This window comes from Eubalaena glacialis, chromosome 2, assembly GCF_028564815.1.
Source record: "Eubalaena glacialis isolate mEubGla1 chromosome 2, mEubGla1.1.hap2.+ XY, whole genome shotgun sequence".
Taxonomy (NCBI): domain Eukaryota; kingdom Metazoa; phylum Chordata; class Mammalia; order Artiodactyla; family Balaenidae; genus Eubalaena; species Eubalaena glacialis.
The window spans coordinates 45926984-45953226 of record NC_083717.1 but is presented as its reverse complement, the minus strand read 5'-3'; the positions used below and the strand labels follow the sequence as shown (position 1 = coordinate 45953226).

Sequence of the window (26243 nt, the reverse complement as noted above, 5' to 3'; positions counted from 1 at the left end):
TCTAAAATTCACTAATAACAACTAGATGGTAAAATTACAATACCTGTTAAGCTCAAGATCACTCAGAACGACAAATGCAGAACCCATGAAATCAGATGTAGTTAAATCTCGATCATACACCTACAAAGAAGAAGGGGGCCAGTAACACACATTAATATGGCAAACCAACTGAGTATATCAAAGTATGGATAAATGCAATAGGCTGGGAATTTTGAATTCAGTTTTCTAGATCTAAAAATAATTTGCACAGTATAAAGAAGAATTTAACCAAGCTGATGGAGAGAACAAAATTATTCAAACCTGTGCATTTTGCTTACTATGGCCAAAATAACAGAAAATACTTTTAAGGCAGTATTCATATGCATTAAGATATTATGCACAATGGACCACTCTCTGTAGTTTAAATGGTCTCTCATTAAAATTTAGTATTTTCCGCAGTGAGCAAGTCTGCCAATTAAATAGAAATTTGCTAAATATTCTATAGCAATCCCATCCTGCACTCAACTCATGCAGTTTTAACCCAGATGTTAGAGCAATTGATGCTTACAACTGGTAGCTTAAAGCTCTCTGAGAAAGGCTTTAGTACTTGTCACCACTGCACTGGCAGTAATAATTCTTCCACATTCAGTAAGTTTAAATACAATCAATGGAGATATTATTTTCACTCTGCTAGATCTGAGAGTAACATACAGTCTGACCAAGGGTAAAAAGAATCCCTTCCATACTTACATTTTTAACCCAGTGCTTAGGAATGATACAAGAATGAATTTGGGGAAGTTGACTTTTAAGAGGGCGAAGATGGCTGAGAAATAAATGTTTTTAATAAAAGAGCAGATTTGAAAGTCATCTGGGATTACCTTCACACGCAGCTTTTGATCAAGGCTTTGTATTGGCAATAAGACTATCTCGTCCCAAACTGGGTTCAAGTTCTTATATATGACTTTACTTTTGTACAGAGTCTTCCCATTCAGCTTAAATTTCACATAGGGATCACTCGTGCCTTTAAATGAAAAAGAGAGCAAGACAGGTTTTAAAAATATACGTAAAAAGCCTAGGATCTCCATTAAGTAAAGATTCTTTCCACGCTCTCCAGGCTCAAAGCGCTTCACTGAGCACACCCAGAACAAATGTCTCCCTGCACAGAGACTGAGGGCCCCAGAGGTGGAGAGGGGAGAGAAGTGAAACAATCTGGGGTAAATGACTGATTCTTCTTTGCCTTTCGTGGTAGAATATAAATGGGCTCCTTGAGCTTTTTCTGTTTGGTTTCATTGTGGGTATGTCATCACTCTCCTACCCACAAAAAATTCAAGAAATAAAATCCACCAGCACCAGCCAAGCATCTCAGGAGTCCTGGGGAGAAGCCCACTCCTCCTAAGAATGGCAGTGAGTCAGTGAAAATGGAAAGAAACCATTTTCAAACATTTGGCCAGATGGCTGACTCAACAGAACCCTGTACTTTATAATATAATCATAATAAATCAATCAATCCCTGGAACCACCGACTCAAAAGATGGGGCCTGGGGACTCAGACCGGAATGGGGGGGCGTAGAGATTAAACTGACAAAGTTGCCATTCTTCGCCACCCCCGCACCTGCGGTAAAGCAGAGAACATTGTCTCCCCCTGGCCAGCTGAACGCCCCTCAACAAGGCCCTCCGACCCGCCGGCCTCGGGCCAACACCCTTGACCTGCTGCCTCCTCCCGGGAAGCTTTGAAAAGGAATGAATAACGTCCCGCTATAGCCACTATGTCCAAAGCAGAAAGAAGGGCCGATGATGGACCCTCCTCCACATTTTTCAGATCAGTTGAGGAAAAAAAAATGCCCACAAACATAATACCAGGATTAATGTGTTGTGCAAGTGTGTTACATGCATGCAAGTGTGCCATCATACTCGGGACACAGAACAGTGACCGGGATATACTTGCACATTACTACCTAGTGAAGGATGAATAAAGGAGGCACAAATAAATGAATAATCCACGAGGGCATGAATGCAGGCCAGCCGATAATGCTACAAAGAAAGGAAAAAAATCTAATTTGGGGAGGTATGCTGGTATAATTCATCGTGAACCAGACTCTGAATAAGTGCTCAAAGACCAACAGTCTGTTTTGTTCACTGACACATTCCAGGTGCCTTGGACAATGCCCAGCAGAGGCCTCCACAGATTTACTGACATGAGTTCTTGATATTAAAGTCAAGCCAATGTAGTCTAAGAATATTACGTCAAAAATTAATTAGGCTACTCTGTCACACACATTTCCAACTCGTTAATACCCACCATGAATTATTTCAATCATTTTTTTTTTTTTCAGCTCTTTCTGAGCTTTCTTCAGGACGGAAAATTCCTGAACGTGAATGCAATTCTTATCCCAACTACTTTAACTGGGAGTCACATCACTTGGGGGCAAGATAATACACATTGGCTAAAAGTCTTAACAGAGTAACCAAGGTATCATTTGGATAATTCAGCCATTCCAGTATGGCAAGGCTACTAACTTTAAAACAAAGAAATCAAGCTACACATATACACATATACATATTCGACACTCACGTTTTAAGTTTGGCAACAAAGGGGCAGAAACCCAGCAGTCTTTACTTTAAACCTGGACACACACGCACTCGCACCCACTTAAGCAGCAATTCTGAGCAGGATAGTAAAAATGAAGGCATTCGCAGCCATTCAGTGGAATAGTCACTAGTGAGTCAGTAATCTGTCCACACCCCCTCTCTGAGAGTACAAGAGAACACCTGCGGCAAGTCAGATTTTAACAGTCGTTCTGATATATATAGATTTAAAAAAAAAAAAAAAGTGGGGGGAAAACTCTAATAAAAAGAGGCCTTTAATTAAATGAAATTGCCACTCTGGGATCAGGCCTTCATGCTTGTCAGCGTGCTCTCAAAATAAACATCTCAAAACCAGGCCTCGGTGGTGTCACTTTCTCACAGGCAAAGCATACTGGGTAATCCCCAGGCATCTTGACAGCTACATAATGTTCAAACTGTTTCACGGGTGAATGGCAGCAGTTGCATGAAAGAAAATATTAATGTCTGGAATTAATAGAAAAAGGGACCAGGGTTTACAAAGCCAAACAAGGAATCCAGGGTGTCAAGTGAGTACGGCGTTAATTGTTAGGGAAAATTTGAGAAGGGGGGGCAGGGGGCACGTAGTGATTTTTTCTCTCTGAGCCTAAGTGCCTCACTGTCAGGCAAGTGACATCTTAACTAGGCAGGTTCTGAAAAGGGGTCGCCGCTCAGGAATGCAACGCCCAGATTATACAAATGATGAGATGACACCTGAATGGGTGGACTTTAACCTTTCTTTCACAGGGCGCTTCATAAACAATGAGGCTCCTTGGAATAAAGAGGTAGTGTGGAACTTTGGGAGGAGAATGAAACTAGGAGGCTGGAGACGGTGCCTCCCTCCTGGGGTCGCCACCCGTTCTGCCATGTGGACTCAACAGAGTCACGGAGCCTCAAATTTAGAATATGTAGCCATTACGCATCCATAGCCAGAGCTTCCTGCTCCCATGCAAAATGTACTGTGGTTCTGTGTGTGCTGAGACAGACTGACAGCCATTCACTGGTCCTCCAGAAATGCTGTGCCAATTCACACTCCCGACAACAATGCGAGACAGTCCTTATTTCTGCTCATGACGCTCTGGATGGTCACGCCTCCCTTGACCCTGTACCTGTCAGGCCTGCTAACATCACTCACATGCCACAAACACAGGTTGCCTTAGAGCATGGCTCAGTGTTACTGAGTACTAAGGGGGATGGTAAAGGAAGATCCATCCCAGAGCCTTTTCTTCTGTACCTGGCGGGCAGCAGGCAGATGGTATATATAACCCAAGGTCCAAGAGGTAAGTGTCAAAATAGAATAGAACTTGGGGGTTATGCTAGTTCACAGGCGGGAAAGGTTAGTTCCAGCTGGGGTATCAGTGGAGGCTGAAATAAAGGAGATGGGAATTGAAACATGGGCGGATCTGGCCAAGCGGAAAAGGACTGAGGCCATTTGGGCTAGAGGAATCGGCACTGAAAGGGGAAAGAGGCCAAAATGACTAGATCTGTGCGGTGCCAAGCAAGCATTTCAATTCATCCAGAAATTAAGGGGGAAAAATGTATAATGAGAAAGTTAAAAACCCCGGTTTTGAGTCAGACTGAAGTGCCTTAAAAAATCACAAAATAAGGAGTTAAGTTTTTGTTCTGTAAAAAATATAGGGTAGTTTTGTTTTTCCTGTTCTCTTGTTTTAAATTTTTTAACAAGTGTAATACATGCACATGATTCTGAAAAGTATGAAATGAAAACTCTCCACCCTCTTAATCTTTCCTCATTCCCATTCCTCACATGCACCAGTTTCTTGAGTGTTTTACAGGAAAAAATACAAGAATTGTTTTTAACTCGAATGTAATCATAATAAATGCACTGGACTCTGCTTTCACAACTAAAGTACCTTGAAGCTCTGTTCACATCAGCAATACAGATTCACCAGTTTTTTTTTTCTTTTATCAACTGCATACATTTTCATTGTGTTGTTGTATCTTAATTTATGTAACTAGTTACGAAATAATAAACATTTACATCACTTCCAATTTTTTTTTTTTTTACTAGCACAAACAATACTACAACGAACATCCTTGTATGACTATCTCGGAGTTCCTATGTGATTATATTCAAAAAGAACTGCAGGGAAAATGAATGTGTCTTTTCTGGTTCTGACAGCCATTGTCAAATTGTTCTTCCAAAGTCTGTCAAAATTTACATTTCCACCAAGAGTATACGTTTTGTATTTTTTTTCTTTACATGCTCACCAATATTTGATGTCATAAACCTTTACTTTGAAAAAATGGCAGGTAAAAAAAATAGTATCTCCATTTTTCTCTATCATTAACATTTTGAGTAAAGCTTAGGATCTTTCATATTTTAGTGACCTACATTTGTCTTTCTTTGTCAGGGAAATTCTCACTGATATCATTTACCCATTTTTCTATGGGCTCAAGGTTTTGTCTTTTGCTTATGGATTTGAATGAGCCCTTAATTATGGAAAGCAGCCATTGGCTGTAAATCTTGTCATACTTTGTTTAGACTTACCTTACTTCTTGCAATAAGTTATTTCCATTTTTATTTAGGCAAATTTACCAGTTTTATTTATGACACTGTCGTTTAACATTCTGCTTAGAAGAATTTTTCTCACTAAAGGATTTGAAGTTAGTTCAGCCATGTTTCTTTCCACTGATTTTGCAGCTTTTCGTTTTTTACACTTAAGTCTTTGGTCCATCTGGAATTATTTTAGTGTGAGAGGGAAGGAAATTCAGGTTTACTTATGAGTAGGAGAGTAAAATGATCAGAGCCAAGCTTCAGAAATATAAATCTGGCAGCAGCTTATAATTTAGAAGGAAGAAGAAAAAGGCTAAAGCGAAGAAACCTGGTAGTTGAGATAATACAGCACCGGGGAGTTGAGGAGACAGCTATACCCAAACTATAAGAAGCACCGATCCAAGGTTTCACAAAGCATGATCCATGGAACACTCATACCTCGAGATGCTCCACGGACTGAAAGGGTTATGTCCTCAAAACCACTGGGAAAAGCTGTTTACTCTTTTCTTACTTGGAACTTCCCTATGTAGAGTAAAATATTAAACACTGCTAAGAACTGTATTAATGACAAACAGAAGCAATAATAAAAACAGCTTAAAACTTTTCTACTCTGTATTTCATAAAATTATTTAAATATAGAAAACATTTTACTTGGGGCACCTATGAACGTAATATTAAACTCCTCCAAATCAAAGCTCTGGAAGGTGAGATGCATGCCCAGAGTCGCCTAATATGCATGGTAGGTGAATTATATGAAGATATGATAAATGAATAAACTTTGAAGTAAGATGGGCATGGTGGATTAAACTCCCAGTCCTTCCTTTCAGTAACTGTATAACCTTAGGCATCGTAATTTCCTTATGCCTTACTATCTTCACCTGTAGATGGAAAAATGCCAAATTTGTAGAATTATCTTGAGAACTGAATGAACCACTATACTTCGGTAACAAGAGGATCCAAACATTTACATAGTATGTGCTTCTATTTATACTATTACTACTCAATTAATTTAAAAGGGGAGAGTGTGTAACAATGTATGCGGTACTAATTAAATATTCCTTTACTTTATTTTAGCTGTCCAAGTAACATGCACTGATAATTTGTCTCTATATGTCCCTTCTAAAGGTGTGATGTTTATATCCCCTTCTGTCTTCAAAAGTTGAACAGAAAATTCCTTATGTTATATCCTTCTCACAGGGATCCCATGTGGTTTGGGAAAATTTCATGAAACAATCTGAGCTGTCTTGGAAGGAATGGGCTGTTTAAAATCTGAAAGTCACTAAGTATTCATGAGTACTAGCTACTGCCCCAGCTACAGTCCTAAGGGGATTCATTAGGATTTCAGAGAACTTTGCAGGTATAATTTTATGAAAATAACAGGCAGCTCAATAAGAAGGACACATAACTCAAGTTTATCATCAGGAGACAGTCATCAAGAACCATCATATTTGAAGATTCTGTTCTCTTGGCATTCGATTTATCATCCCAAGGGGCTATTACAGGATTGAGTGTGTTATGGAAAAGATGGGCAGTATCAACAGGTGAAGTGGTTGAATAGAACAGATAAAATCACATGGACTGGCTCAAGAACTAGCCCAATATGCAAATAAGATACATCTGTAATGAAACTCCAATTACCAACACCTTCTCTTTGCTTTTTCTAGTATAACAACTCATGGCCATGGTAGTAGAAAAAGCAGAAAGTCAAGATTAATTTTAAAAAAAAAAGAAAGAAAGAAAGAAAGAAAATCACCACCAGCTAGAAAAGCTTACTATCTTGATATGCACCGAGACTTTACACACACACACTTTTCACAAAAAGGAATCAGCCTTCATATTGTATTCTTTTACCTGCCTTCTTCAGTCAATAACACATCTGTCCCCTTCCATGCCCGTAAGTATATTTCTATAAATCAGTTTAATGGTCATTTATGTATCTATTTGTGTGTGTGTACGTGTGTGTGTATATATATATACACACATATGCACTATATCATATAGTTTACGTACTATATCATATAGGTTTTTAAAACTAGCATTCCTAATTTAAACTAAAAATCCAATGCATTGAATGCAAAAGCTGTATTTGTAGACAAAACCTACTTATTTGTCACCAGCAAAGCTCATTCGCCTAGTTAAAAACTTCAGCCATATAGGGTCTCCAAAAGAAACGTGGTCTTAAGCTAGAAAAGTTTCCTAATTAAACGCATTTCTCAGAGTTGTTGTTTGTTTATGAAAGGAAATGATCTCCATAATTTTACACGAAGTTCACATTTTGTAATACCTGAGAACTTTTCTCAGGGGATCTTAAGAGTTCAGTTTCAAGTCAATAATTATTTACTAAGTCTTTAGGGAAACTGAGATACACATAGATGAATTCATTCTGCATAAAAAGATTTGAACACATATGAAAAGCATAAATTTGCCGTTTTTCCTATCCTCTGCCTTAAGAGTAATAAGATTCATTATATTTATACATATATCTTTAGATTCTTTGCAATATATTTACCTATTTGGAATGTTTCTTCTTGCCAGAAAAAGAAGTAAATCTGAGTTGTTTCCATATGGGATCCATAAGTTCTGACTTTCTCCAAGGGTGGCTACATAAGAGCCAGACGTGATTTCAGAAAACATGCAAGTGATGATTTTTTAACAGCTGCTGCTGCCCTCTAGCAGTTACGCTGAGATTTCCAGAGCAAGCCATGCCCGATTGCAGCTTCCTTAACAGACCCCTTCAGAAACCATAATGGGCCTTATGGAAACTCAAGGGCATTTTTCCTCAGTCACATGGGACAAGAGAAACAACTTTCCCTTTGTAGAGCACAGTCTACTTTACTTAAGAGAGCAGGAGATTCAAGTCTAGCAGAATTCCAAGCCAGGCTTTATCCACTACAATTAGATGAAGGGAACATGCACATTCCCAGGATTTCTTTATCCACTACAATTAAATGAAGGGAACATGCACATTCCCTTTCTCCTGCACATGGTGGCTGCATGCTTCTGTTTTTTTGGTACCAACCTCAGAAGAACCTTTTCCTCCCAGACCATCTAAGGGCCTTGCTGGCCACGTTCTGTCACTTAGCACACCCTGGTTGAACCACTCCCGAACTTTTCTCCCAGTGAGATTGACTCCCCTCCTCTTGAGGAGCCCACCATGGACAACAGCCCAGCGGCACCTTGGACAAGGCTTGCCCATGGCTGGACCCTGTGATGTAGTGTACCAGATTCACCAAAATCCATTTTTTTGAAAGACCATCCAGTGGCCAACTTACAGTGAGATTGAGGATCTGAATTTACCAATTTTACCAAAATTTGCTTATTTTAACTATTTATAAAGTTTTACCAAAACTGTTTTTTGACTATTTTTAAAGTTTGTATAGAATAAATAATGGGAATTAAGAGAGCTGTGGAGAGTGAGGTCCTCGTGGGGCCTTCAGAGTCTCCCCCTGTACCATGCTCCCCCCCAAACTTCCTTCACCCCACCCACCCCACCCCAAGACTTCCTTACCTGCCCTACTCTCTGCCTGCTCCCCACCTCTGTTCCCCCTAATATTCTTTTTCTGTCTTTAGTCATCCCCTTTCTGGGATCTTCGGCTTAGGCCAGGCCATGTCCATTCCTTTCTATCATCTTCTTTGGCCTGAGACAAATTAAATATTATTTAAGATGCTGTTCTGGCTTTGTCTTCAGAGCCAATTAACTAATATGACCCAGAGACCTTCCAAAGTTGTTTTTAAAAGTTCTCATCCAATAATATTATACACTTAATTTTATAAATAGATGAAAGACATTGTCAATATACTGATGGATTCAGTAAATGGGCCATTTGGTGAGTAGATTATTGAACAAATTGGCTTTTGTTGAAGTGATCACTAAGAAGAGATGCCTGCACCCCTATTCTTGATGAGGTGATCAGAAGTACATAGGGGTGTAAACTTCTGCTTAGAGACAGCATGCATGGTTGCCCCTGTAACACCAGAGGAGGAGGAACCCAGGTAAAAGTTAGAGGAAAGCATAGAAAAAAGGAGAAGAGAGGCAGTGGCCAGGATGCAGCACTATAAACAGAGCAGAACGCATTGGGGGGATAAAAGGAAATAAGGTTAAGAGTAAGCCAGAAAGCCAATGAATGTAGCTGCCTGAAGTCTCTATAAAGGGTCAAACCTCCCAGATCTATAAGTGTATCAGCTCTCGGTGTTCCAGAAATCCACTTTGCCGAAGTACACACAACTATGAATACCTTCACGTTCTCCTCTTTATTAATAAAAATACTTCAAATGTCCCCAGCCCAAGCTATCGTTTAGGCATAAATCTAAGTCTAATGAAATGGATACCAGCCTTTACGGAAAAGAGACAACAGGACTGAAGTTTAGTATAATACTCACAATGGATGGGGTCTCATTTGCTCCTCCTAAAACGGTATTATGTTGCAGTTTTAAGGATGAGGATGGCTACTGAGTTGCTAGACCCAAGCCTCAGTCCCAGACCCATTGCACACTAAAGCTTTCATAAGTGCAGCCACACTTAATACCTAAGCACAACCTCCAAGTACTGATGCTCCTTCCATCAAGAAGCAGGGTGCCGGGCTTCCCTGGTGGCGCAGTGGTTGAGAATCTGCCTGCCAATGCAGGGGACACGGGTTCGAGCCCTGGTCTGGGAAGATCCCACATGGCGCGGAGCAACTAGGCCCGTGAGCCACAACTACCGAGCCTGCGCGTCTGGAGCCTGTGCGCCGCAACTACTGAGCATGCGCGTCTGGAGCCTGTGCTCCGCAACAAGAGAGGCCGCGACGGTGAGAGGCCCACGCACCGCGATGAAGAGTGGCCCCCGCTTGCCGCAACTAGAGAAAGCCCTCGCACAGAAACGAAGACCCAACACAGCCATAAATAAATATAAATAAATAAATAAATAAATAAATAAGAAGCAGGGTGCCTACCTTGTCCCCTGTAATCTGGGCAACTGCTTTAACCAATGCGGGGTGGTGAAAATAACACTGTGTTCCTTCCAAGGCTCTGCTGTAACCGGTGACACAGCCCCTGCCTCGTGCACTGGCCCTTCGCGTCTGGCGCCCTGAGCCGTGATGTAAGAAGTGTGACAATTCTGAGAGCACCAGGCTGTGAGGAAGCCAGGCCTCATGTGCAACAGTCCTCCTCTTCCAAGCAGCCCATCCCAGGCACCCAACATGCGTGTGAAAGGGCCTTTGAGTCTTCTAGATGATAAAGTCCCCACAGTAAGTCATCCCCCAAATCTCAAGTCTTCCAGGTTGAGGCCCCAGACAGTGTGTAGCAAAGCAAGCCATCCCCACTGTGCCTTGTCCAAATCCACACTCCAGAATTCACGAACATATGGTAAATTGTTACACGCTGATTGTCTCTGGAATAATACCCTTCACCATCGTGTGTCATGCTCCCCGCCTCAAATTCAGCATGTTGGGGACACCTGAGGTGCGATGGCATGATGGAATTAGCTGACCAATACTGTAGCTGACCTCCAAATTAAGCCACAAGTAAAATCACAGACACGTGAAAACACACAGATACACCCTCTGTGGACTTCATCCTCTGTGTAAACCGTGCACGCACTCTCTAGCAGAATCCACCATATCGACACCACAATCAAACAAAGGAAATAAAAAGAACTGCTCAAAACATAGCATGCCATGCTGCACATATTATTATACATCCGTGCGGAAATGAACAGAAAAAACCACTCCTACAGAGAAATCCAATTCAATCAAATGGAAGGCATGCAAAATTCAAGTCAATGATCTTCGGGTGGGTGTGAGGTGATATTTTACAAGCAGTGGACACAGGAAGCAGGCCTGTTTTGCTCCAGAATACTTCATAGGAATGGAGATGGGATCCCACAGAAGGAACAGGTAATTGACTATCTAAAGAAGGGGAGGACCAAGACCTTCTAACCAACCTATGAGGATGCAGAGTGTCAAAACAAAACCCATCAACAAAAATCTCTAGAGGAAAGAGCTCAGTTGTGAGAATCCACTAATGGCTGTTTGGATGCTGGTCTATATCCTAGCGGAAAAGGGGTAAAGAGAAGCAGATTCCCAAACTCAGCTCCCCATCCCTGTTGCGGGACCTTGGCAGGCTACCAAAACCCACCAAGTGGAGGAAATCCAACTGCTACCTGGGTTTCAGGATGGGTGTTTGCATCTTTAAAGTTTCAAGTTTGCTAATGAATGAGCATCTTTCTGAATAAGCTGACCAGATGTGTCTTCGTTGCTCCCACACAAGCACACCAATGATCGAGCGCCATCTGGTGCTCAGAGTAGGTACTCCAATGTGAAGCAAAGCCCCAATTTTTGCAAATAAAAAGTATTGACTGTGACCTTTCAATACAGTACAACTGGGATGTGGTGCTGGCACTGGAACAAAACAACACATCTATAGGAATCAAAGAGAAATCCAAAATGCAGACCCTCATATGGACTGCGTTTTAATACCCAATCAAAAAGTGGCCATCAAATCATTAGGGAAAGGAAAATTTAGTCCTAGTTAATTAAATACCCATTTGGCAAAAAGTAAAACTAAGTTCCAATTCTGGGCCAAGAAATCAAAATAAACTTGATACAGATCAAAGAGATTAATGAAAAAAATGTAAAACCAGACAGAAAAGAATAAATATAGGTTAATGCATCTCTCTCTCAAGAGAGAAAAGACCTTTCAAGGTACAAAAACATAGGAAGCAAGGAAGAAAGGAAACTCTCCAGAATAAAACTGTAAGACTGGAAAAGAGGTTTGCAACAAAAACTTTATAAACAAAATTAAAAGGCAAATGACAAATTAGAAAAATATACGTGAACATATCCAGGAACCAGGAGAATAAGCCACAGAGATGGATGGAGTTGGCTGTGTACAAAAGAGAAGCAAATATCTCTTAACCAAATATATCTCAGGGTCCAAATTTCTCAGCACAAATTAAAACAAAACCAAGACGATACTGCTTCTCTATCGAAATTGACATAGATAATCTACACACAGTGGAGGTGAGAAACAGGAAGTGGATCACTCATATGCTCCTGGTGGGTGAGCAAAATAGAGGTGCTTCTCAAGAGTGAACTGGCAATTCTGTTAAGGAGAATCTTGAGATGTCAGATCATGTGACAGAAAACATCCAATTCACTGCAATAAACGACTTGCAAAGAAATAAAGTTTGACACACAGATGTAGGCACAAGAATGTGTGCTGCAGCATTATTACTAGTAATTAAAATCTGGAATGATAACCTAATCTGGAACATTAATTAAACAAAGAAAGGTGTACTACTGTTTTTAATTTCTTCTCAAAATAAAACTTTTATAATACAGAAAAAATACGTATGTGAAGCAAAAATAGCAAATAATCAAGTAATTTGAAGTCAGATCCTATTTTACTTTAGAACTCAGTATTTTTTATAAAATCAGATCAGTGTAGTACATTCAGTAAAAAATTCCAGTAAGTAATGACCTACTGGGATGACTTCATCCACACCAAGCTTTCCCATGTTGGTCGCTATGAAACTTGAGGGGCATCTTCTGAGTCAAATTTAAGATGAAGAAAATAAAACCATCAATTCACAATGGAGTTCTTATTCAAATAAGGCACCCTTAAAAACTAGTGTCTCTTTCATTTCTGCTGTTGCACTGACAAGAAAGCAGGAACTGGTCTCAGAAAACAACCTTAACCAACACTTTGCCCCGCTGGCAGTGGGCAGGGGGGTGAGGAGTACAAAATCTAAAGAGAAAAACAAGAGGTATGCAAGTGGTAGGACAAATTATCAAGAAACTGGGAAGAAGGGCCCTAATAAAATTGGCGGAAATGCCACAAGTCATTGCCTTTCCCAGAGGGAAAACACAGAAATAAAACCGAAAGAAGAATAACTAGAACCAGACACAGCAATAATAATAGCTCGTGGCCACTGTACATGGCTATGTCACCCCTACCGCACACACATCCCCATAAGCACACGCACCAGCTTAATCACCACAATCATTGCTGGATGGTGTCTGAGCTGGTATGCAAACTCAGATGGTCTGTGCCCCGAGTCTGTGACTCTGACCCACTGTCCAGTGCCCCCAACACTTCCCATCCTAGCACAAACAAGGTCATCTTTGTTGGGCAGCACAGGGTATACAGAAGAGACTGCTGAGGGGCTGGACCAAGCCCACAGGGCTGCCCGGAGGCAGAGGGGTGAACCCTCGGTGTACCCCATTCACAGCACACCTGCTGGGAAGCTACACGGCTGCTCCTCAATATATAACACAGAGTTCTAGAAACATCCAGCCTGTCCCCCAATCGCAGCTGCAATGAGAATGTTCCTCTCTAGGTCTAATACAAGAGCATCCTTTCCTTTTTAAAGAAGAAACATATAATCATGAAAATGGTACAATCTTTAAAATCAGCCTCCTAAATCGCAAGAGGCAAACAGGACCCAAATCAGAGGTACCTGACATTTGAACATTTTGGTAGCAGTTTAGTCATTTATTAAACCCCTATTGCACGGCCAACTTTTCACACTAGTGGGAGATCTTTAAAAATTTTTGTCTAAACCATTCCTTTCAAATAGGAAAATGACTTATCCAATGCATTCTTCCTATAATCTGCAATAGTACCTGTCCCTGCTCTAAAAACAGCCGTCCCGGTCTACCTGGGCTGGGATTAGAGAACCGTTTGCCGGATGAATGGGTCACGAACTGTCATTGCCTAAAACTCACATCAAGAAGACGACCATGAACCCTCAGCCCTCAGGCCTACAGCTGAAGTGATGTGTATGCCCTAGTGATGTTGCAGTGAACTCCTGCAATGGACTTTTCTTTCCCTTTTGCAGTATTGCAATGTGGCCACCAGAGGGCATCAGTAACCTAGTATGCTAGTGCACAGCAGGACACTATGCAACTACCCTTCACATCAATGGAAAACACAGGGTTTCAATGAAAGGGCTGTTGTTTTCCAGGAATTAATGCTCCGGGATTTAAGCTTGGAGTGGAGCATTTTTTCCAAGACAAGAGGCCTGCCCATGTCACATGGTGCTCATGCCAGGCCTAGAAAACAGGGTTGCTGGCATTAGCAATACCAGTTCGAGGACACCAAAATATTTTCTTGGCCACATTCCCTTCCATGGGACACTGAGCCAGGGTTCAACACTCTATACGTCAACCAAACTGTGAAGCAGTTAGACTTAAAATGAATTGGTCCTACCACATTCCTTCTGCTTTTACCAATCTCGAAATTATGGACCCCCAAGAGCTAACCAGACAATGGCTCAGACGGAGAACTTAATACAGGTGTCTGGTTTGGTCAAAAACAATACAGTCTGTAGAACCTCCCAGAAAAAGAATGGGAAGGAAATGGGAAATATAAAGGAGTAAAAGGAAGAAGCTGGGATGAGGGAGAGGAGTGGAAAGACAGAGCAAAGGAAAATTAGGTAACAGAAAAGGAGGGAAGGTGTGACCAGCAGACAGGCAGCAGGGAATAACCGGAACAGAGCAGAGAGACAGGGAGGGCTCGGGTTTTCTCCTAGAGATGGCTTGGGAAGATGGGCTTCAGGAAATGCCTGGGCATTTTACAGCATCCAAGTAAGGCTCATTCCTAGAAAGACCACTGTAGCAACCCAAGTTGCCCAGCAAAGGAAAAAAAAAAAAAAAAAAAAAAAGAGGCTGTTTAATTAGTACAGAACTCTCCAACAGTGGGTCAAGTATAGTCAAAGCTGAAGGACTACGTGCCAGGGGATCGAAGAGAAATTCCTGAGGAACTGGAAAATGACCTGTAAGAGGCAATCTTCTCAATGTGGCCACACTTCCAGAGCGACCTCATCAAAACCTCTCAGTGCTCCCTGATACTGGTCTTACATCCACAGTGACTCATAGATGGACAGGCATGTTCATGACAGCGAGGTGAGTTATTGCTTAGTCACTCACTAACTCCAGTTCTTTTTCATGAGCTGTGGGTTTTGCTGGGTTTACTCAGTGTACACACACACACACACACACACACGCCCCTATCTATCTATTCTGTACAAGGGATAGAGGAGTTGACAGCTAAAGACCCTGGGATGCTCTGGGTGACGACTACATAACAGTACGTTCCTGACACCATCGCTAAACCTGTACATTGTTTAGAATTAGCAACTTCCTAGTATAACACACTTCACCAAATCTCCCAGAAAATCTCAAAATCCCAACTTGATAGTCTACTTAACAAACCAGCCCTGTGTTTGAGCCAGAGAAGTGAGAGATTTAGATAAAATGTTCACAGCACTCTTTACACCAGGGAAGGCCATCGTCCAGCCCCTGGCTGATGGTTTCATAACCCTGTGAGAAGTTGTGGGGGATCCCTGTTTCTGAGAGGCTCCTCTCCTTCTTTCTGGATGGGCCAAGTGACAAAGTTTCCAGTCCTCAATCACAAACCCTATAAGGGCCTTTGAACATCCTTTCTTTAGGTATGTCAGAAACATCTTTTCCTGAGAGAGATATGATGACTTTTCACTTTACTGCCCAGTGAAAATATAGGGGGAAAAAAATGACTTTTTACTAACCAACATCTCTAGATTTTTCTGCATTATTTTATGTCATATTACTGAGATATTTTCCAGATGCTTCATTTGAAAACATGAGCTTCATAACTTGATCACTTCCTCATTAGCTTATACCTCCTTATTTTAAATAAAGATGTACTTGGCTACTCTAAAAAGCAGCTTCTCCAAGAGAAAATCCAAAATCAGATCATGATATTCTAGACTGAGGTCAGCAAATATTGGACATGGGTAAAATCCAGCCTCGTGCCTGTTTTTATAAATAAAGTTGTACTGGAACATGGTCATGTCCACTAGTTTACATATTACCTATGGCTATTTGGTCACTAGACCAGCAGAGTAGCTGTCACTAAGTTTATGGACCTATGCCCCATAAACTCTAAAATATTCATTTCTGTCCCTGTACAGAAAAGGTTTGCCAACCCATGTTCTATATGGAATGTTACCTACGCAGCAATGATTATGTAATAATCCAAAGAAAATGCTGACCTCTTCCCTCAGCAGGGAATGATTCAACAAAAAAATTCTTTTCTCCCTAAAAATTCACAAAGAGTGATGGCACAATTGGGTTAAATATCCTGGAGCAGGTCCTCTGTAGTCAAGGGTGCAACACATTTCAACAACACTTTGCAGGTATCCCTGTCATAAGTGAAATCAATATTTGATCAAATTGATTATATTTTAGACAAATATAAAATACATGATTGAATATATGTAAAATAAAACATAAATCAACTCCTATGCTGAAGACGGGGCATAAAGAGAGAGCACAAGGGTACTGACAAATTAACCCAAACTAAGAGCCAAGTGTCCAAGGTCACTGATGGGAAAGCTGACATGGAACACAGGAACCAGCTCTGCAGTGGGAGTCAGGATCATGGGCCAAGTTCATTATCATTACTCATTAATTACCATAACACACACACTATCATTTATTGACTATTTTCTCTATGTATGGCACTATGTTATATATACTTTCTTTTTTTTCAGTTCTTACAACTACATTATAAGGCAAGCTACATCATGCCCATTTTGCAGATGGGTAAATTCCACTTGAGAGTGAGTGAGTCGCCGTCAGAAATCACAAGCCAAGAAGTAGATTGTAATGTCTCATCCCTCCTCTTGTCCCCCAGAGCCACCCATTCTGCTGAGTCCTGCCTCAGCCACTGCTTCCCTGCAAGTCCCTGGTCAAGTCACTTAGCCTCTGTACTTCAATCACCTGAATTAGAACTTCTGTTAAATGGGTTGCAGCCGGTGATCTGTATGACATTTTAAAATTGTATGTAAGTCTGTTTCTCTGGACTCTATCACTAGGTCCCAGTCGAGTACCAGCGTGCTGCTCATCTCACTGAAGGAACTGAATAAACGCTTGCTGAGTCAAGGTGTGAGTGAAGGAACTCTGTTCCCTCCTGGGAAGATGTTTTCCCTTTCACAATAGTCTTAATACTCCTTGTCTTTAAGTCCGGCACTTAAGTTGGATTTCCCTAATGAAGAACTAAAATGTATTAAAAGCATTCTATGTATAAACCACCAGTATGGCTCAGTAGGGCATACGAAGATGAATAAAACGATTACCCAGCTAATACAGCGCTAATAGTAACAGGGAGGAACAGTCATTTATCCAATTGAGGGTAAAGGTGTACGGTTTATAGAGGTAAAATTTTCATAGGACTGAGATGACAGGGAGCTTATGTCTGTGAAAAACATAAAAGACTAGATAGAAATGCCATTTGAATAGATCTTGAAGGATATTTAGTACTGAAACAATCGGTTCTCGATCCTATATCTAGAGAATCGGAGAACATGGGATACAACACAGTGTAAATTCATAGATAATTCACAAGTCCTTTTATATTTGGTACTTTGGCACATCACACCGTTCTCTGTACCTAATTATGTTAATGAGGTGAATACCAAGTTAAATTATGTTCAGAGAATACAAATTGAGTAAGAGTGCAAATGCATCATGAGGTCCAGCCCCAAGAAAAGAAAACGCTGTGTCTAATCGGGAATTGAAACTCTCCCTACCAGGAGAAGCACGTGTTTCTGCTCAAGTGCCACCACCCAGTGTCTAGAGCAGTGGTCCTCACAATGTGGTTCCTGGACCAGCTGCATCGTGATCACTTGGGAACCTGTCAGAAATGTAAGTTCTCGGGCCACAACCCCAGACCTACTGAATCAGAACCTCTGGGGGTGGGCAATGTGTATTTTCATAAGCCCTCTAGGTTGTTCTGATGCTTACTCAAATTTGAGAGCTACTGGCCGAAAGGACTGTGCTGGATAAAATTCTGAGGTTGGGCTGGGCTCCATAGAAAATATTGGCATAGTGATAAGCCATGTCAGTCCGGGGCAAAGGAGGCAAGCACTGGTGCCAGTGACTATGAACCCTGCACAAATCAACAGTGGGCACCAAACATGCCCTGATCACTACCTTAATACTTGTGAAAATCGAGCAGTCATGAACACAGTCACAGTAAGGAAGGCACACCACACTGCAAAGTATAGAAGAAGCACTTGCTGAGAGGGGGGTGTTTTCTTAATAGCTAATGCTTAATCTTCCCAATAAATAAAAGAGACAGGAACAATGTTACTGGTTATAAAAGATATAGGTGCTAAAACAGGTTATGATCTAGATTCCTTACTAGGTATTTATCCTTGGATTATATTAGGTTGACACAAGATAAAGCCAAATTGTCATATGATGTTTAACTCTGATGAAACTATGAAGATAGAGATGCTATTGATGGGATTAGAGCACAGATTACAGTCTCTCCTTTGGTCCTGAAGCAGCAAGGTGTGGAGTAGGCAAACATAAACCCTATTGTTTTGGTCATTTTCTGATGTAGGCAATGGCTCCCCTGTCATCTGCCAAGTTTACTGACTATCTCCTGAGTATCTGTTGTAAGTGTATTGGTGTGATATATCAAGGGTGGTGTGGCCAGATCACTCACATCAATTAGGGATAAATAATCAGAACAGATGGCAAAACTGGAAAAGGGGCAGCTGGCCCTGGAAGAGGTCCAAGGCCTGGGCACAGCCCCAAAGTTACATACTATATTGGAGCTTTCCAAAAATTTACAACAGGACATGTATTTTAAAGGTTTAGAGCACTTTCTTTCCAGTAAAGTTAAATGCGCTCTCTGTGGAACACATTTCCAATCTCCAGATAAACTGTCCCAAATCGAGCTCCATAATGATCATCATTTGACGGAAGCATCCACTGGACACTGCAGGTTCTGAGCAAGAGTCAGGATATTTGTGGGCAGGCACCTCACTCTAGTTTATGATCGTGTCCCTCAGATGTGATTTCAGGTACAAAATGCTATCTGCCCCAAATCATTCAAAATAACCTTAAGAGAGCTATCTATTAAGATGCAGACATTTATAATAATAGTACACAATGACAGTACACAGAAGTTGCACAACTGATGGATACGAAATTATAACTTTGACAGAAAACACTATTTACCAACAAGTAGAAAGTGAAATTTGTTCACCATTTTAAAATCCTGAGAAATTACAGAAAGACAGAGAGAGAGAGAGAGAGAGAGAGACAGAAAAGAGAAAGATAGTAATTTTGTTTTTAAAAAGTGGGTATATGCAGATCTAAAAGATGGAAGTTGGTGAGATCAGATTGATGGAAGAACCCACAGTCCGAAACAGGAGCAGTAGAAAGTCACAGCAGAAAAAGTTTCAGGGGCAGAGGTGGGCCAAGAGGATAGGATGGCAGGTGAACCAGGGATGCTCCAGCTTGGAGGCAGTGGATACAGGAAGCAGAAGGTGGCCTGAGCAAGTACCATGGTGACTGGTTGGTACAGCACACATAGGGCAGCTGGATGGCCCAGCACTGCCCTGTCCCTTTGGTGCCAAGCAGTGACCAGCAAAGGCACTTGCAGGCAGGAAAAGTGAGCACGGGCAGGAAGCCAGTGAGGAAGGTTTTCCATGACGGGGGATCAACAGGAGCCTGAACGACTGGCTCTCCCTGTCTGGCTGCATGTCCCAGCCCTGTTCATGCTCAATGAAGTCAGGACACAGTAAGCAAAAATAGCATCCATAGATGGCAACAGGGACACACAAATAAAAAGAGGAGTGGAAAACACAACCAAAGGATATCCAAGGGAGAAAGCACCAAACAGGAGATCTTCAATGTATACTTAATGCTCTCAAAGCTGACGGCAACATCTCATGCATGAAATAGACTGTTCTAAAAATGAAAAAAAAAAAAATAAAATGCCAACTCAAAAGATGAACAGAATATCACAATGGTCATAACAACTGATGAGAAAACAGTGAGCTGGAAGGCCCAGCTGAGGAATTCTTCCTGAAAAAAAAAAACGAATGGCAAGAATGAGAAAGAAAAAGTAAGAGACACAGAAGACAAATGGAAGGGAGACCCATCCTCCGTTTCACAGTTTTTCCAAAACAGAGTAGAGAGGAACTAGCAGGAGAGACTGGCAAAGACCTGGAGAAGGACACAAAATTCTTTAGAATAAAAAGGTCCCACCTACTAAAAGAAATAAATGAAAAGAGACAACAAAGGAAAAACAGATATATTTACCTGTAATGAGATGTAAAACCTCTGAAGGACAAAAGAGGCCATAAAAATGAGGGGTAAACAACAGACTGGAGGAGAAAAATTGCAACACCCAACAAACAAATGAATGCTGAAAATTTTAAAGACTCACAAAAATTTAGAAGGAAAAGCTCAATGGAAAACTGGGCAAAGGATACAGAGAGACATTCACAGGAGAGGAACTACAAAGGTCCATGTTCATCACCATAATAATCCACGAAGCACAACTTAAAACAAATGGACACTTGACCTAGAAGATTGCCAAAAACTAAGTAGAGTGATAAAAGGAAATATTCAATGGTGACAAGGTAGGGAACACATAACCATAGTGTAGGAGAGGACATACTCTGTACCTTTTAGGGGCCCATGTACCAGTATCTTTACATTTGAAAATGTGCATCTTCAGGATCCTGTAATTGCATTTCTAGGTTCTGCCCTGAGCTGCTCACAATAGTTAACTTTTATTAAGTGCTAGAAGTCCAACAAGGTTTTAAGTCACTACCTTCAATCCTCTTAAAAGCCTATAAGGTAGGTCAATACTAATGTTCTTGTTTTACAGATGGGGAACCTAAGTCACAGATGGGTCCAGGAACATTTCTTAAATTAAATAGCAATAAATGGAAAAAACAAGGTTTGAGCCCAGGCAGTCTGGCTCCACTGTCTGCTCTTAAACATACACTATTTTTAATCTAAGATATATTCTTAACTGTGTATGGAGCCATACACAGGATGTTTATTACAGCATCATTTATATGGCTGAGAAAGTAAGAAAAAACAACTATCATCAGCAGAGAAACAGATATTTAACACAACATACTATGGAATACTATTAGTATTTAAAAGAAGGGGGATATAGTTAGATGGAAAAGCATGGAAAATCTTTAATTCATATTGTAAAGTTTAAAAAAACTTAGTGCAGAATATGGAATATGCAGAATAATACTGCAGAATAACGATATTAAAATATCACTTTAATTAAGAAATATATGTGTGTGTACATGCACAGAAAGAGGTAGCAAAGGTGAACAAATCAATCACATATGTTATAACATCATAACAGATGTTATCCAGCGGGAGGGGAGTCCAGTGGGATTTCAGGGCAGGAAGGAGGATGGTTCAAAGGGCATTTCCATCTATGCGTATGTTTGCTAACTTAGATCAAAGATGTATTTACATATTTCTCATGGATAATTAAACCAGGATCAAGGAAACATTTTCTTTAGCAGTTGTTATATACCAGCCGTAAAGCACTTACGGCTTATTTCTTATTTCATTCTACAATAACTTTATGAGATCATCAATATTTGATTATTATTATTAATTTAATCATAAAAAAAGGACAGTAAGATTCCATGTGTTTCAATAACTCAGTGCAAATACCTTGATACCTGGAGAAGCTTAGATTTGAGCTCCAGTCTAGCACCAGCCATGCTGAGATGGAAAAGGTTGACTAGCAAGGTTGACAGGAGGGTTGAGAGGAAGAGGTCTGCAGGCTACCAAGGGCACCCAGAGCCAGGCCTTACCACAGCGATCCCGGACCACCAGGTTCCGGCCTTCCTTCAGGTGGATGGTGAGGAGGTAGGCAAAAGGGCTGGGCAGGTTACTCATGCCGTCGCCAGCTTCCCCGAGAGTCTGCACAGATGGAGAAGCCATTGAAGTCAGTTGTCTTAGGCCCAAGAAACAGAATGTCGGAAACACTTCTTCATTTAAGGAAAGAAGATGATCACTGTAATGGCAAATCTGTGAGCGTCATCCTCCACTCCCACCCACCCATGCCGATGACATGGTTACACTGTTCTTTATCCTTCTCCCCAGTGGGATTCTATGAGAATTCATGACAATAGCTTCACAATATTAACTTCCCAAGAAGAAGCAGGTAAGTTGCATGCCGACATCTGACATCCTCCTAAACTCACCCATGCCCTGCAGGATCCTTATCCTATAGCTCCCAGTGGAGGACCCAGAGAGGACATAGCATGCAGAAGTCCAGCTATGGGGCGGGTTCCCACGACCCTGGTCCACACCTCTCAGCTCGGATGTGTGACGTCTCCCTCCTCTTCTCCCCTCACCCCACCAAACCCCATCAGTTCAGGTCCACCTCCTGCACATGTAATAAAAACATTCCCGTTCACGACTACTCAGCTGATCACCTACTGATACATGCCCAGCCAACATGTGCCCCACCCCTGGCTCCATATGGGAGACACTTCCTCTCTGCTCTCCTGCCTGTGGCATATTTCTCTTTCACTCCCTGGTCCCCATTATAGTGTTTCCTACACTTACCCACACAGTCTCACCTCCCACCAAGTTCACTTTCCTCTCCAGGAATGCATCAACTCCTACAAGCCACAACATCAAATTCGGTTTCTGAATATTTCTTAAACGAATCCAATTCAAGTTTTGAAAAGAGCAAATTTGTATCTTTTGAGAGAAAAAGTACAAATAAAATGATTTATTGTTCACTTATTTGAATTTCAATGCATCGATCTGTGGCTAAGTCACTCTCTACAGCCTTCTTTTGAAAGTTTCTGGGTCCACATTTCAAAACACTTCAAAATGGCTTTGTCTCCTGTACCATCTCACTCAATTTCATGGCTCTGTATTTTTAGACGAATCTATCCCACTCTGACAAATCAATAGACACTGAATTCATCTTTTCCAGCCACAATTTGCAAGGCCTGTCTTTGTGGGTGGTAACAGTTCAGCATCCTTTAGAAATAAAAGAGGCAAAGATCCAAACATTTGATAAGAACTATTTATAGCATTTACTTTAGTGTTTGTTTGTTTTTAAGGAATGCCACTTACAGATTGCTCTTCGAAACGCTGGGATGTCAGAGAAGCATTCAGATCACCACTTCCACAGAGCTTCTGTAAACAAGAAGAAAAAATAATAATAACCCTGCTTTTAAAAAACCAAAAGAATATCAACCTACAAGGATATCCTTTATCGGGTCTTTCCCTTTGAAGCTGCCATTTGCATAGTCAAATGCAGGCTGCCTTCCAGAGTGTGTGGCAAGTCTTGGCAGTAAAAGGCTGACTCACTGGAGTCCATCTGGCTGCAGCCTCTGCCCTCTTAGTCATTGATCAGCATGTGGATAAGGCCGATTCTGCTCTCCTGAAGGGCCGCTGAGGCATCTGTAGTTCATCCAAGTCATTAGCGTGCCAGCAACTTTGTCCCAGGGGAGGCAGTGGGAGCAGCAGGGCCATCCTGCCAGGTCCCTCCATCGAGGACCTGCCTGGTCCCCCAGCCATCAAAGAGAAAAGGGCTATCAGGTACCAGAGACCCGAGTTTATCAGTCTAGTAGGACACATTTCAAATGTGACCACAAAGACCTTCCTCCAACCATAACCTCATGGGTCTAGCAACTGTACAAGAACCAACCAAAGAGTAAGGAAATGCAAATTCTCAACAAATGATCTCAGACTGGGAGGTGTCTATGTTTCCTACTTAAATATGCCTCTGACAACCTAGGAAATGATGCCACCAGGCACTGAAGTGAGCGCGGTTCAGCAGTTAGTATGGGACGCAGTAAACATTTGCAACATTTGCATTCTATCAGGTTTTATATGCACCAATGTGGGGGCCAGAGGAGCTCTGGAATTTTATGAAGGTTCTGGGTTAGATGTGAGGATAGCTACCTGCATGGAAAGGCAGAGTGGAAGGGAAAGGAGCAAAAGGTCTCCCAGCATTTTAGGGATGTTCCCGTTTGTCGGACACATTAGCCAGGGCTGCTTTCCTGTGGGAAAACATGAGATTTCTCCCTCCAAACAAGGCTGAGTAACTCTGAAGTTACGGGTAAATTTAGATACAGGCAGCAGGCCTGCGGAGATTGCTTAGATGACCATGAAGCTTTGAGGGGGTGAAGATGGGGACCAGATGAACTACGGTCATTGGTCCTTTCCACCCACAGCAAAGATCAGGGAGATTCTGGCACAATTCAGAGATCCTGCCTGGATGGAAGGCAGGTTGCCTTCCAAGACATTCTCTCTCTGCCTCTCTCTCTCTCTCTCCCTGTCTCTCTATCAAGTGGAGCTCAGGCAGCAACAGAACCTGTATTCTACAGCAATAGGGCATTTCTTCAGGCCCTAAGAGGGCTGACAAAGGGCTGCAAACAAGCAGGGCTCTCTGGTCTACCCCCTCTGTATGCAGTGACACCAAGAAAGGCTGAAGCGAGGCAGAAACAAGCCCTGATCACAAGTCGGCGTGGAGCCTCCCAAGCCCTCACCGGGGAGCAGAGAAGCCCCACGGTTGTTTGCATCTGTGCTTCTCCAATCACATCTGCCCCTTTCTCCCAGTCCCAGCTCGAATGTCCCTTTACTGTGAATACATTTCATTCAATTCAAATTCACACAGGACCCAGGGTGACTTCAGACACTTGGACCTTTCTCTAAGGACCCCAGCACTTCAGTCACTGGTGCCCCCCGGCTCTGGAAGTATCACCACTGCCCAGCTGGGCAAAGAGCCCTCACTCTCATTGTGGGCTCGACCTGACAGCAGACAAGGAAGGAGGCAGCTGGGCCTCTGTTGGTCACCTTCCCGTCCGGTTCCCGGTCGGTACCTCCTACTTGTGTTATGTGTAAAATGACACCCGGGGGAGTGGGACAGGACGGCCTGAAGACCGCTCTATGACGACGATCAAATCTTACTCAACTCTCCCAATTTCAAAAGATTTCTCCTCACGCCTTTTACACTATTACTCTCCTCATGATTATCTCCTGGAAGCTCAGCGATTCCTCTTTTGCCTGATTTGCAAAACCCAAAATACTCCGATCAGGTCTTCATGTGCAGAACCAACAAGTAACATCTGCTGTCTGATCCTCTGCAGCCTGATCACCCCCTGTTAGTGTCTCCAGTTTTACGAAACGAATCAACGCTCCACTTAACCAATCCTGTTTGAAGGCAGTTGTGTAAAACTGCTGGTGCTGGAATCAGAATTCCTGTTTAAAGTGCGTGGTCCCGTATCTTCTACTGTCACCTTCTGCTGTCAAACAGAAGAGTGAATGTTTCTTAAAAACCATCACTCCTCAGACCAACACACCATACACACTCTCCCAAGGGAGCCTCCCCGTACTTAATGATCACGTTCGTTCAGTGACAAAATGAGCCCACATCACCACCATCATTTACACATTATCAAAAATGAACACGGAGCTTTTATTCAAATACTCAATAAGTCTTCCACTTAGAACAACGTGGAAATTAAATGTGAAGAATGACATTAATTCAACATTATGGCTCATTTTACTCACAGAAGTCACAGAACTTAAAGTTATGGTTCCCACAGCCACCGTAACTGTCACACGCAGTATATACACACCAAGGAAGGAAAGTGATCACCATAAAGAAGACAGGAAAGGCTACAGAAGTACAGGAATACCGGGTTACAGCTGCTGGGGGACACATAACTTTGAGTATTCCCGACACTCTGCATGGAACTGAAGGTATTATTCACTGAGTAGAAGTTGCATTATTTTCAGCTTCTTTGTAAACCTAGTAACTACATCACTGAATTTTTCATTAAAAAAGTACAATTAGTATTTTTCTTACAGGAATCCCTGGTATCCGTCATCATGAGAAGATTTTTTTTGATATTCTCAACAAGCAAAATCAAGCACTCTAATTTTTCTTTTTAAATTTTACTTTAAAAAAGTTAACACACAGTGAAATTGACTTTTTACATGTGTGTACAATGTGATGACTTTTTTACACATGTATATATTTGTGTAACTACCACCACTATTGGGACATAAAACAGTTCCCCCCAAAAACTCCTGCATGCAATCCTACTGTTATCACATGGTTCCCTCACCCCTAATCCATGGCAGTCATTGACCTGTCCTCATCCTATAGCTTCATTTTTTTCCATAATGTCATATAAATGGCATACATGCAAACTTGACACTGGCTGACATCTTTCACTTGGCCCAATGCCTTTGAAATCCATTCAAGTTGGCATCTGTATAAATAGTTCTTTTTTTTTAAATTACTGAATAGTATTCCATCATTATGAGTGTACCATAGTTTGTTTATCCATTAAGCACTGGTTTTAACC

General features: G+C 41.7%; 1 protein-coding gene across 4 annotated transcripts in view; it reads right to left on the bottom strand.

The window, feature by feature from the left end:
* The window catches only part of MCTP2 (multiple C2 and transmembrane domain containing 2), a 190183-nt gene that overhangs the window by 146633 nt on the left and 17307 nt on the right, over nt 1–26243 (bottom strand). For all 4 annotated transcript variants that reach the window (XM_061181797.1, XM_061181798.1, XM_061181800.1 and 1 more), the window contains exons 2-5: nt 22996–23058; nt 21714–21822; nt 858–1000; nt 44–120 (exon numbers count right to left, since the gene is read on the bottom strand). In XM_061181797.1, the coding sequence (XP_061037780.1) occupies nt 44–120; nt 858–1000; nt 21714–21822; nt 22996–23058 (392 nt within the window). The remainder of the gene's footprint in view (nt 1–43; nt 121–857; nt 1001–21713; nt 21823–22995; nt 23059–26243) is intronic.